At 42.6% G+C, this 14,676-nt stretch overlaps 1 protein-coding gene across 1 annotated transcript; it reads left to right on the top strand.

The window, feature by feature from the left end:
• The first annotated feature begins 8,660 nt into the window (after nt 1–8,660).
• On the top strand, nt 8,661–11,609 carry gdf15 (Growth differentiation factor-15). Its single transcript, XM_006639927.2, has 2 exons — nt 8,661–8,946; nt 9,931–11,609. The coding sequence occupies exons 1-2, from the start codon at nt 8,661–8,663 to the stop codon at nt 10,719–10,721; spliced, it is 1,077 nt and encodes a 358-aa protein (XP_006639990.1). The 3' UTR covers nt 10,722–11,609.
• The last annotated feature ends 3,067 nt before the right edge of the window (nt 11,610–14,676 follow it).

Here is a 14,676-nt window from a genome sequence, read left to right as displayed (position 1 = left end):
GCCTGCTCTCAAAGAGTGACAAATCTTACTCTGTGCTTAAAGGACCAAACGTGTACAAAAGTTTGACTACGGTTTCGCTCTTTACTAGTGTGTATGTACAATATTCATCTGTGAGGCTAATAATTCAATCACATTTGATCTTTCAGAATCATACTGACGCAAAGGAAAGGTGTTAAGTTTTTACACCAGTCTCATAGCGAGAGGAAACTTTGTGTGGGGTCAGGAAGTGACAGTGTGTTAAAAAAGTTAAGGAAAGTATCAGAAGCATGTTTTTGTGCCGGTGACAAGATTTTGTTCTCATTTCTGGTACCTTCTTTTGTGGTTTTGGTATCAGTAGTGTGTGGTTTGACCTATTTAAAAAAAACCTACCATAATGTAATTTCTTTCTTTTTTTAAAAAAATCTGGAAATTACATCTTGGTTTTACCTGAAAACCAGAGAACGACACTTAAGATTTCTTTTTGATGTCTAAAAAAACAAGTCTGGGGTTTGTGCAATTCATAATGGATGAAATTCTAAACGTACAAAAATCTCAATGAGCAAACCATCTTTCCTTATCTGGACAAGTGGCCAGATTAATATCGTTGCACTCTCGTTTTATCAGTGCCTCATGCTCTGTGGTATAGTTTGTAGATAAGCAGGTTTGTCTTGTTGTGACATGCGAAATGATTTCATTGAATTTTTTTAAGAACATAACAGAAAACTAAGTTCAAAGTGCTACTTGGTCATCTCCTTTGGTCATCAGGAACGATGTGCACTGAATGCAGTCGTAACTATTTAAATTATATTAGTACCTTACTGATGCACGGCAGAACGGTACATCAGGGTCGTTTTAATTTTATTAAAAAGGGAGAGAAGGGGGTTCATTGAAACAAACTGGATATTTTTTTATCAGTCAGAATCTATTTCAATATGTCATCCAAAATAGTGAAGACAATACTACACTAATGAATGTCTCATTGAGCTCGCACAGATCACAAGCATCACATATATAATGCTTCTCTGGAATAAGTCCAAAGATAAGTGACCAGGCTACATGGTCAGCCAGTACCTGGCTCTAAACAAGATCTTGAACTGACAGACTGAAAGAAATGATCCAGTAAAAGTTAAGTCCGTGCTGAAAGGTAGAAATAGAACACTACGAGGAGACCTGATTCAAGATGTTAAAATCCTCAAAAGCACTGACAAATCCTATCCAGTGAGACACAAACTAGAGGAAGACTAGTGAAGACCAGACCAGTGAAGACTCAAGTGAATTTAGAAGTGAGATGAGGAGGCACTCTCCTTATGGGAGAGAGGAACGAGCTGACCAGCCGATACCCTTGGCCTCTTCCAAGAAACAGCTGGATAAGATTCAGAGATAAAACAACAAAAACGCTCTACACCTTGTTTGTAATTTTTCTCATAACCTTATTTATGAGTGGAACACCGCAGTCTTTATTTGGTCATTTGTGACATCAATAAAGAGGAGTTGATGGCAAAAACAAGATTGAAAAGCTGAAGAGATGGGGACGTGCGTTTAGGAAACATCTGTATGATTTGGCCACAATATTGATAACACAACCAATAAACATCAGTATGTGTGTCACCAGCTACTACTGTTTCTGTTATACAACTGCATATTATATCAAGCTTTCCGTGAATTAATGTTTTTCTAACTCTGAAAGCGTGCAGCTAATATAATATACTATTTAATCAAAATTAAAAACATTACAGCAAACAAAATCTATAGTTTTAGCAAAGCTGCAGAAATAAGTCATGAAACAATAGCTTATACTCAAACATTAGTTTATACGGAAAGCAAGGTTTTATTGTGAGGTGCAGAAACGTTTCTGTCAGTATTACTTGAGAAGGCCACAAGGTGGCACCAGTTCACGCAGATGGTGGTAGCAGGAGCATTTTGGATAAAAGCAAAGCTACAAGCTGAGAGATCACTCCCGTCACTTGATCATCGGCGTTTTTCTTCTTTTTTGTCACTAAGACACAATATCCATTTTCCTTAGGAAACAGACCTTAGTCATAAAACCGGGAAGTGATCAATGTTTTTGAGGGACTCACAGATAAGCTGTGCATTACCTCTGTGGTTCACACTTGAATTAGTGTTTGTAATGCTTGTGTTGGGGTTTGTTCCTGTCTGGTGTTTAAATACACCAACTATTCCTGTACAGGGTGCACTCCACCTATTGCTTGCGAGGATAGACCATTGGCAAGGATGAAGTCATTAGAAATCTTAATGAATGGATGTATTCCTTTAGATCTCGCAGAATGACACTGACTGGATGTGCTTGTAATAACTGCTTCATTTCAGCTTCATGTGCTGAGTAATTGTTCAGAGGAAAAACTAAAGAATAGCTACAAGGCTCATTCCAAGGACTTAAGGTGTTTCAGTTCTAAAGCCTCAGAGCGTATCCCAGCAAGCAATGGGCGCAAGACAGGGCACACCCAGGATGGGACACTAATCCCTCCCAGATCACACACAGGCACACACTCACGCCAGAGCCGATTTTCCCAGAAGCCAAGTAAGCCACTTGTATGTCTGTGAACTGTGGGAGGAAATCAGAGCATCTGGAGGAAACCCACACAAACACACAAACTCCACACAGACAGCACTCCAGGTCTGGATTCGAACCCAGAGCCCCAATGCTGCGAGGCAGCAATGCCAACCACTGTATCACTGTGCCGCCCACATTAAACTATATATCCATGAAATTCAAAGTTTCATGGTCTGTGATCCTGTTTGCCTATGGCCTTGAGCTCCCTGCTCCCTAAGATCTCCAAAAAATCCCATATCCTCAAGAAGAGCATACATAACAAACAGCATGTGAAGGGTTAAAAAAATTAAGCGATGGGAAGACTGTTTGCACCTGAACTGCAACTCTTCACTGGCACAGAGTCAGCTGGACTGCAAGAGACGAGGCCTGGAAGTAGTACTACTGGCTCTCAGAACTGTTAGGCTTCAAGGGGCCCTGTCAACATAACATCCTCAATTTTATGGGTTTTGCAGAGAAAACCCTACAGTTGAGCACAGGCTCTGCGTCAGTTTATTTCACAAACATGCCTAGGCTTGCTCCGATCCTCTAGGAGGGAGGAAGCTGACCTTATTCAATTGCCAAATGTATAAACAAACACACCTCCTCTGCCTAATGAAATATAGTCGAAATCAGTTTTATGGGTCTGTCTGTGGGTACAGGGAAATTTAAGAATGTGACTCAACTTTGTTAAGGGAGGTGAAATAGTTTATGTTCTGTGCAAAGGCATTTTATACATTCTACATATTTATGCATTTTAGACTTTGAAAGGAACCTGTCAAGTCACGACGTGTTAAAGTATTGTGAAATTATCTCAAACGGATTTGCAATATTCTGATCTATGACCTCACCTCTGAAATCACAATGTCTTGACAGTTGTTATAAACCTTGTTATAAACCACATGCTCTGGGAGAGGATACAAAAAAAGAGTATACTGAATACTGTATGAACACTTTCATTGCCCTTGCTTGACTGCAGTAGCCAATTTAGAATTTGGCTTCTGATTTAATTATTCCTCTTTTTGTACAAAATGTGGATTTAGCAATTACTTAACTCCCCAGCAGTGACTCCAGCTCATGTGGAGGAGCTGCTCTGACATGCTGCCCACCCATCTGTTGGTATGCTGCAGACTCCACAGCCCCCAACAGGAGAGTGAGTGTTGATTGGAGGACAGGCCTGTCTCTCAGTTATGTCACTGTACGCCTGCAGGCACCCGGCAGATCCCAGAAGGCTCTCCTTAGTTGCTCATGGCAAGTATTCCCAACTCTATCCTCTTAGTCAGCTAGTAAAATGGTATGGGCTTGATCCAGTGATGTCCAGATCATAGTTCAAGAGTTCAAATCTCAAAGCTGGGCGCACAGTGTTCAATGAATGACATCTTGAAGAGACTTCAACCTTTCACTGTATGACACACTTTTACCAGATTCCTAGACACGCTGAAGGGGTCTCAAGGGTAACGCTCTGTATTGTCCAGTAATGTATAAGCCCGGGTAACATGCTTGAGTATCCCATGGTTCATTGCTCTACACGCAGAGAGCAGCTTGGTAGCTCTTTCCAGTCAGCAGAGGGTTGGGGTTACATGAGTCTCAACCTTCGGAAAAGCTTTAGTTCTCATTAGAGTCAATGACAAACTCCAACCAGATCCTCACCGTATCGTGCAACATTTTAGAGTCTTTCAGAAACCATTCCATATACATAGTGATGTATTATCACCTGAAAAATGGAAAACAAACATACCAGGATTGTGATGTGTGATTATTTCAGTATTCTTACAAGCCTTTCTGTTTGTCTTTAAAAATGTAATGAGTAAGATACCAAACAGAGTTGTGTTTAATGGTTAAGGTGTGACTCTTTTCAAAACCCTACTGACTCATTCATTAAATTCATTAAACCAACATTAATTCACATTTTCTCTGTTTCTACAGAGTTAAACAGAGATAAGTACACGTGTCTGTGTATTCTCGACAGGTGGTCTGAATCATGTCCTTAATGCAGGTGCTCGAGGTCTGGCTCCAGCAATAATTGGTTTGAAAAGTTTCCCAGTGTTTCAGTTTCATAAAAATTTAGCCATCCATTCTCTAACTGCTTCATCCAGCTAAGGGGAAAGCAGACTATCCCAGCCAACAATGGGATACAGAAAGGACGCAAGCCAACATAAACTCACGTGAACATTTATTAGATGTTATTTTTATTAAAATATAATAACAAAACCTAGTGTGTGTCTTCAGGCCGCGGACCACGAACCCCTGTTCTACCAGCACTAACTCTTCTGCAGGCACCGAAAGGTTAACAGTCTGAAAAATGGCGGATGGCTCTCCAGTTTACATTTCAAAGAGAAACACACAGACATCATCTGACTGCCTTGCTGCTGCTGGAGCTGTAGTGGAGTACTGAGCTGATGCACAACAGGAGATTCCAACAAAACATTAGAGGAGGACATTCAAAGAGAGTAATGGGCAATTCCAGATTCTTTCCAAATCAAAACTATACTGAGAAACTGCAATAACTGGAGCTCTGAAACTCTGAAATATCTCTATGGGATTACCAGCAAACAATTAGTCATTTCTAGATAATACATAGGACTCGAGAATGATGAGTTAGAGACTGTGCTTGGAATGTAACCATGGAAATAATACAAGAGAAATTCAGGGAAACATTTGTAACAGTGCAGCAGAACACCCCAGCACAAAGCGTAGATACTGTATAAATCAGACTGAGCTCCGTCATTCTTTAATCTTCCAAGCAAATTTCAGGAAACCCTTACATCACCCGCTTTGCCTGTTACAGTGCAGTGTGATCACTGTGGCTGTGTTTCCTCATGGAAAGCAGTGACAGCCTTTTGGATTCACTATGTAAGGAGACCTAAAACTCATTCCACAGATCCTCATCAGATTTAACCTCTTAAAATAAATTAAAATTATGTGCATGAAATTCCAGTCAAACGATGTTGGTGTTGTATACAGTACTTCATAATGAATTTTACCAAGAATGTGTGTAGGTCTAGAGCCATAAGAAATGTACAGAATAAAGTATCCCTATGGACATCAATTCTCGTTAAAAACATATACTTTCTATATAATATTTCTATATAATATTCTATATTAACCTTGTCAATTTTAATCCATGGGGTTATTCAGCCACCACCATGCCATAGTAATAATCTAAATTATTATTAATCTAATCTCCACAGGCATCTAAATTATTTTGTAACTCTTTCGTTTCTATTCATTCACTAAAACAGGTTAACTTCCATTTGTTAAGAACGGCCGAGGGTGATCTCAATTTATAAGCAGATGTACATTTAAAGAAAAGATCTAAAAAGCACAGTGTATCTATCACACTTAATAAACTCACGAAGCTCCAGTTTCTACCGACTGATGTATTCAGAATGTACTAAGCTGTACAGGTATGAAACACAATGGAAATGGAAAGGCAATGGAACATAACCTCCACACAATGCGAAGAGGGCTGGAATGCAACATGCACAGAATAACAAGACAAGGCAGGAGAAGAACACACAAACAAGAGACATAGCTTAAACATGCACAGGGTGACACTGCCAATAATTCTATGATGGTATGGCGGTGCTAGAGTTCTGTTGTCCATCCATCTGTACATACAACCATTTTCTAACTGCTCTACCCAATACAGCGTCGCAGGAAAGCGGGAGTCTAGCCCAGCAAGCAGCTGCACAAGGCAGGAGACACCATGGACGGTACACCAGTCCATCGCAGGGCACACAGACTCGCACCAGGGCCAATTGTCCCAGAAGCCAATTAACCTAACAGCATGTCTTTGGCTTGTGGGATGAGACCAGAGCACCCAGAAAAAACAAACTCCATGCAAACTCCACACAGACAGCACCCAGGCAAGTGAACCCAGGGCCAGAGTGCTGCAAGACAGCAACACAAACCACTGTGCACCCATGCCGCCCTCTTCTATTATGTATTGGAAAAAAAAAACAATCCCCTATTAACAGTTCTGCAAATAGCTGCTGCCATGTATAGCCCTAACAATATTAGCATTGCCCCGTTTATCCAACCTGTCCTTTGGAGCATGCCTGGAATGGCAGCCCCCGAGCTTTCTCAAGATGACTCATACCTGCATGTTGGAATGATTTACATCTGAGAAAGGAAGTGGACTTGGTTCAACACCAAGAATGGTTTGACTTGTAGGACATGCAGATAAGTGGCCCTTCAGCTCTTATCTCTTTTCAGATCTTACATCACTGAACAAATAAAAGGCAAAGTGCTCAATGGAGGACTTTAAAGTGAGAAACTGTACAAGGCTTTAAAAATAGCCGAGTTTGCTAAACAAACTTTTGCCCTTTGTTTTAGTACAAATGTTTAACTGCAACCTGCCGTCGCTTTGTTATCTCTGGTTTCTCTGGGAAAACAGAGCCAGTGGATCCAGCCGTGTCTAAAACATCCACGCATGGAGATTGCGAAGAGGAGTATCGCTTAATTGGGCCATTTTATGTAAGGAGATTAAACAGCTACATTTTCTGATGGAGAAACAAATGCTGGGAAAGACAAGACAGTAATCTGTAGGACGTACATCATCCTACTGTGACAACTTTTCCTGGACAATGTTAAAATTATGATAATAATATATCATTGTTTAGATATATTCCTCTGATTGTTTGTAACAGTCACCCAAAATAAGAGCAGTGAGTCCTAATTTAAAGCATTTTTTGCTCCCTCATTAAGTTAATAATATTATTTCAATACTTAAAATAAGATTTAACTCAGGTTAATAACGTACACCTGATGCTTGAAACAATCCTCATGTTTATTTGCCTTGTTGGTGTGTTTGTCTAAATATTCTTTGCCGTTGTAAAACTAATTGCTCCTTAGGGATTATGAAAACACTCTCTCTTCTCAGTTTTTAAATGTCTGATAATGGTTACAGCCTGCACAGGCACTGAAGAGCTTGTGATGTGTATAATTGCAACTTTCTTGTCAAAAGACTCATTTCTGTGCTTTGCTGGCATCTGGATTGTAGAAAGAATTGAGCTGATTCCTAATGGAGAGTAGTGTAGAACTAAAAACAAATGTTAGATTTTACCATGAAACCGGCAAACAAATAAATATTGCTGGCAGTGACACGTTTACCACGGTAAAAACCTTCATAATCAAGTCATTTCATAGGAGCAAAAGCTGATGACCTTAATCTCACATGCTTCATAACTTTCTTATTATAGGCATTGTGGCTTGGTGAAAGGTACATAGCTAACATTTGCACGTTAAGAGAAATTGGCAACCTAATTCATCACGAGGACCTGTTGAGCTACCATTATACTTACTCATTAACGAAGCCTGCACATATTTGAAGAGGAGGCAAGATATTTGTTAAGTTAAGGGATGCCAAGATATTAGTAAGCGGGTGGAGAAAAACTAACTCACTACTTTCGCATTGCGTCCGCAGCTTAACAAGTTCAGATTTCTTGTGCAAGCTCCCACACGAGCATACAGTATATCTACAGCACACAATAGTAACACATTTCGTTTATAAACTGTAGCACATTGCATCGCAGTGAAATGGGCTCCACCTTAAAAATGCTAAAGGATTACTAAGAAAGAAAACGAACACTTTATAGTACTGGAAGTTGATAGGCTGGCAGAGAAGGGTTTTACAATATCTATATCTATATAGAAACACATATATATTGCATATATATCTAATTTCTGTCACTATATGAATAAATCCTTTACCACATTGCTTATGATACAACTGAAGGAGTCTGGTAGTATAATTATATACATAAAATAGTCTATGAACGCACACAAATGTAACAACATGGTTTATAAACCTTGCAAGCCGTTAGGTGCTTTAAGTATATTACTGCACCTAAACATTCATGACAGCACCTATGCAGCTCATTTATGAAGTTCACAGAGATATATGCTACTGGTAGCAGTATTTGGGCAGCAGGTATTCACTTAGCAAACTCCAGATACAAGCCCTCCCCCCCTTCTCAATGGAAAAGATGCATTTCGGAGAACAAACGAGGAAGTAGGAGGCGTGGCCAGGCCGCGCTGGACTTTAGCTCCATATAAACGAAGGCAGGCCTGTGGAATTTCATTCATAGGGTCTCCACCGAATTCTCGGCTGCCGCTGGAGAGACTTGACATGCGCCCACCGCAGAGAGCAGGACGCCTGGGGTGCTTGGTCTCCTGTCTGGGGCTCTTGTTTCTGGGGAGGGGACAGTGCCGGCCATCGCCCCCCGAGGCGCAGGAGCTCCCCCAGCTGGAGGCGCTGAAGAGGGGGATCCTGGAGGCTCTGGGAATGAGCAGCCCCCCAGTGCCCAGGCAGAGGGCGAGTGAGAGGGAGCTGAGGCGGATGCGCGCCCTCTACGAGGAGCAGCGCGAGCAGCTCCGGAGAGACCCGCCGCCCGCCGTCCTGCTCCCAGAGCGAGGTGAGTGGGGAGCGGGTTCGCAGAAACGGCCGGGGCGTAAGCAGCGTCGGATCGCAACGTCAGTGGAGTGACATTCAAACGGGGTCATTGAAAAATCCAATTCCGGACATGGGGTGCTGTCTGTGGGGAGTCTGCATGTTCTCCCCATGCTTCCTCCAGATGCTCCAGTCCAAAGACATGCTGGTGGGCTAACTGGCTTGTGATAAAACTGGCCCTGGTGTGAGTGTGTGCTTGTGCCTGTCTGCCCTGTGATGGACGGGCGTCCCGCCCAGAGTGTATCCTGCCATATACTGTACACTGTATATAAGCCCATTGCGGGATAATTAGCTCAGAAAATGGATGGATGGATGAAGCTGATCTTTGTGTGCTATCAGATGTTTTTGTCATTTATTACAACTTTAAAATTCAGGTTCTTTTTTTTCAGGCCTCTGAACCGATTATAACCAATAATTCAAATAAGTCTACAGAATAATTGAGAAAGCACTACCATCCTGTTTACAGGCATTATGCACTCTGTAGCATTTTCATTTTATTGTGCTTTGATTGAGATCCTTAATGGGAACAAGAGTTCAAAGTAACCAGGCCTGAATCTGCGTGGTCTGTAAATTTTGGAGAGCCTTATCAAACTGTCAAAAGAATATATATGTATGTACTAAAATGTATGTAACATGATTTACGTCATGTTAAATTTTCAGAATAGGCTCGTACCATAATAAGCCACTCTACAAAACAGACAATGTTCAGTTATAAGGATAGTTCCCACATAAATAGAGAAAATCCAACAAACAAGTGAAGTTAATTTCATAGTTTTTTTTTAAATCGGCTCAAATGCAGCTGATGTTCCTTCACAAGCGAACTTCCAGGAAGAGTGAGGTTTAAATCGAGAAGCTCCCTGGAAAACCCACTGGCCCTTATTGCCGCTTGGGGAGACTGTGCACTGACACCCGTTAACGGACTTCCTTTCTCCTCTGTGGCTCAACCCAGTACAGCTCCTGCGCACGGCGGTGGACACCAGCAGCAACTCCTCGGGACCCGGCACTCAGAGATTCCGTGTGCTGTTCAACAGGACCGGCCTGATGACGGAGGAGCTGGGCCTCGTCCGGGCCGAGCTCAAGCTCTACCAGCACCTGCTGCGCAGCCCCGCCCCCCGTGAGCCAGGTCTGGCCGGCCCGATACAGGCGCGCGTCTACCAGCCTCCCCAGAACCACTCAGGGGACTGGGCCCTCATCGCCGCCGCGGTCCTGGACTCGCGAGACGGCGGGGTTGACCTCAGAGCCCCCGTGGACCGGTGGAGGACCAGCTCCCAGGAGATGCTGGAGCTGGAGGTAGAAACCATCGCACGGGGGCCGCGGCCACCGCCGCCCGCCCCTCACATCGTCCTCGGGGCGGAAACTGGGCCGGGCGAGGGGGGCGGGAGGGGGCAGAGACACAGGCGCTCCAGCCCCGAGCAGGGCTGCGGGCAGGAGGAGAGCCGGTGCTGCAGAAAGTCGCTGACCGTCTCCTTCAAGGAGATCGGCTGGGCGGACTGGGTGCTGGCCCCCGAGACCTACACCATGTACTTCTGCGACGGCTCCTGCCCTCACAACTACAAACCCGCCAGCATGCACACGCAGATCAAATCCCGGATGCACAATGCTTCCAAAGGGGCTGTGCCGTCTCCCTGCTGTGTTCCCTCTGCTTATGACTCTATGATCCTGATGCACTACGACAGCGAAGGGAAACTGACTTTAAAGATCTTCAACGATATGGTCGTCACTAAGTGCCACTGTGCCTGAGCTGGACATTATGTATCTGGACGGTATGCTATATGGAAGACAAGGGCAGAGTGTACGTTTATCATTTCAATGCATTCTGTGTTTTTTCTCTTTATTTTTGGAAGAGGTGAGTGTGTTTTGAGGGATATAGAAAGAAGCAGACATTACCATTCCCTGTAAAAAACAGTGTTTTTTGTATCCACTTTGTTAAATCTGATTCCAAATTCCAGGACAGGTCAGAACAGAGGTTTCAGGAAAGTCAGTAGAACGACATAAGCACTGCTTGTTTTGTTACTGTAAAAATTCAGAGGTATTGTATTATTTACTGGTCAAGTGTAGTTCGACACATTTTTAAACCGTGCATAAATGAAGACAACATAAAAAAACACTGGAAAGGGCTATACAGAAGAAAACCTTATAGAAAGTGATATAAGACAGTATGTCTTTTGAAGAGTAAACCTGTACAGTCGCAGACAGTCTAAAATTGTCAGGCTGTATTGAAAATACTCCCCAAAGCGTCACTCGTATGCTTCAGTCCGACGCAAATCTTGGTTAGTGGTGAAATACTTTCTGGAATGGGATTTTAGACACATGTATTGAACGCTCTAGCATGCTGGCAGTTTTATTCCCAGTGATAAGGGCTTCATGCTAATGACATCAGGGCACATTTGAAAATGGAAAGCATCTGACTCCAAGTGTTAAATATATAAGACAGCCACCAGGTGTTTCTATCTTAAGGCAAAATATCTGCAAACAGGTTATCCTCCTATTTGTGGATATATTTATTTTAATAAACGGAATATGGATCCCCTGTGTATTTCTGAAAGCATGGATTTCAATAACAGATGGGTAGTTTGCTTGTATTTATGTGCAATAACTGTCAAGTGGCTAATTGGCTAACATGTTTGTAAAGTGGATAATTTATTGTAATTTATTATATATTTATAGCCTAAACTCTATTTATCATTTTTTTGATAAATGTTGTTATCTATGCCTGTTTTGTTAATTAAACATAGTCTGGATTTTCTAAAGGCGTGCCTTGTTTGGAAATACATGTTTTTTTTTAAAAAGAAAACATCCTGCTATTGTTTTTGAAATGTGGGGCAAAAAAGTACATACAGAACATAATGATCACTGCCAAACACTGTAGTATCAGACGTATATTGGGAGTGAAGACAGGCATGTGTTTTCTACTTTACATCAACATTGACATCGAACAAATATCTTTCACTTTTTGGTCTGCCTTTCCAAGCTTGTGACTTAATGTGAGAAACAGGCTTTCATTATTACTCATTCGTTATGACTAATTTGACTGAAACAGCCACTTACCGTACATTCGCTCTCATTTATACAGCTCGGCATTTTACTGGAGCAGTTCAGGGTGAAGCACCTTCTCAAGGGGTACAACAGCAGTGTATCACATGGGATTTGAACTGGCAAACTTCCCACTGGACATACCCAGGATGGGATGCCAGTCCATCGCAGGGCACACATAGACACAGACACACCAGGGCCAATTTTCCAAGATTTCCAATACCTCTCGGGCCCTAAAGAGTGGCATCAGATCTATGATGCATCATTTAGAAAGACAAAAATCATTCATTACACTCTTACGTTCACTGCCATGCGTGTGCATTCAATGCTTGGAAATGGACAGGCTGTTCAGATCATGTGCATCAATTCACATACAAGGTTCTATCTGTTGGTACCTTTTGAGCTGCAGGTGGGAAAAGTGTAACAGATTCATAAACTTTGAAGGACAAATGTCACTCACACTGGGCTCCCCGGGCTGGTCAAATCTCATTTCCTGTGGCTGACCTTTGACTCAGAAGACTGGACGCCGGTCTGGGCGGAGCGGATCAAAGCTGGCCGGGCAAAAAACAGTTGTAGGGTCTGGCAGGTACGCAACAACAGCTTCTTGACGCTATGGAAATGTTTAAGAAGAGCATGAATTGAACGCACCATCTTAATCTAACCGGCTACCTTTTACGCTGCGGTGCACTATTTACGACACTCTTGTGTGGTTTTCTCTTTTTTCTACTTCTGTAATTCGTCACTCGCAGTATTTCGGGAAAAGGTCGTGTGAAATCTCATCGTGCTACAGAACAAATATATATATAAATCAGTTTATTTGGATTCCGTTTGCCCGGCTGCGAACACTCATTTTCTGACAGCGGCGAGCCGGAGAGAAGGCAGCTGAGGCTGTGTTTGTTTTACCGGAATCGTTGGGAGTATGAGTCACGCCGGAGAGGCACGTTCCGTACGCGTTGCTGTTGTGGCGAAAGAGGCGACGAGGCGGCGCTGGAATGCATGAGTGTCAGTGTAGCACTAAGACGCTGGCACAGGGTAGTGCGCAACGCTACAATATTTATACTGCTGTCGAGCTGAAATTAACGAGTGCGTCCCGTTTGCAGAGAAGAACCAATTGGTTTCCCTTGGTGTAAAGAAAAACACCGGCAACGCCGTAAAGATTTGTGAACATGTACACATATTCCCTGCTAATTCTTCATCTGACTCAGATTCTTCAGCTGTTCTTAACTTGACTCTGTCTTCATATATACTGGTCTTCAACTGGACATATTAAATATTAAAAACGTTAGTGTTAATGATTCTTGATTTCTTATTGGTTTTATAACGTTTTAGTGTTTTTGTTTTTTAATGAGTGTTAAAGAGGGGGTAGAATTCTGTGCGGTCTAGGATTGAAGGGCGTGATGTCTCTTCTGTAACATGCTTAGTGCTCTGAGCCCTGAAGACAGGGACAGTGTTAATGTCCCATATCAGCAGAGCTTGTCTGTAGATCAGTACACTAGTTGGTATAAATGGTATAAATTGGAATAAAACAACAACCAGGTCTGAGGGAAACACGACAAACACCCTGATACTGTATCATTAACTTTAATTCTTCTGTCTCCCAGGCGGACACTAAACATTCCTTCCCAGAATCTGAAAAAAAGCTCCTTCCCAAGGCTGCAAACATGTTGATCCAGATCTTCTGAGACCTGAATAGCTCCTATATATCAAGAGCACCTTCCCATCATGTTTCATATCATTAATATTAATTTTATCACCTCACAGAAAATGACCGTCCTCAGATGCCCATAAGCATGGCCTTTTTCATAATCAGTTCTTAACGGCAGACCTCCCCAAGCCCAGCCCTGCTCTCAAAGTCTTACAGCAAGATCCCTGATTTTGCCCGATTCTCCCTTGGATAAAGTGCGCTGAATATCAAGAGACGTTTATCACGGGTTCCTTCGAGACGAGACTGTGATGGATGTGCTGTTGATGCCCCACTCACCTGGCTTCAGGCCCACTGAACATTTGTGGGATGAGCTGGGCAGCGTGTGGTATCTAGACCGCAGAGACCAGTAACCAGTAGTGCTGTCTGTGTGCTTGCTTAAGGAACAGCAGGTGTAAGGCTTGCCATTGAGTTTCTAATAGCACAGCTTCACTTCTAAACTTCCCTGGTATCTTTAGAGAAATGTCTGGATGAGATCCTAGGATAAATTAATTACAGGCACAGTGGTCAGCACTGCTGCCCTGCAGCTTGGAGGCCCTGAGGTGCTATCTGTGTGAAGTTTGCATGTTCTGTACAAACCCCTGATTGCTTGGGTTTCCTCCATTTGTTCTGGTCTGCTCTGGCTCCCCCTGGATGCTGAACTGGATATAGTAGCTGGAAAATGAGTCCACCCAGAAACCAGGGTATTTGAAAATCTGTCCTGGGCCAGAAACTCGTCCATTACTTATGAGTGAAGAGAGCTGTTCTGAAGAAGCAGAGATTTTCCTTGCTACACACAGTCCTGCATTAGAATCTTCACAGAAACAACACACAAAATAAAAATAAGATTCGTTTCTAAGGATATGTTTAATTTAAAAGTTGAGTCAACACACAGGGAGATGAAAATAACAGGAATTGCATTTCCAAACCTTCTACATGTTTTTGTGCTTCAGTGTTGCTGTTTAAAAAAACAATTATATA

Source organism: Lepisosteus oculatus, chromosome 29 (genome assembly GCF_040954835.1).
Source record: "Lepisosteus oculatus isolate fLepOcu1 chromosome 29, fLepOcu1.hap2, whole genome shotgun sequence".
Taxonomy (NCBI): domain Eukaryota; kingdom Metazoa; phylum Chordata; class Actinopteri; order Semionotiformes; family Lepisosteidae; genus Lepisosteus; species Lepisosteus oculatus.
This window is presented reverse-complemented; position numbering and strand designations above follow the sequence as displayed.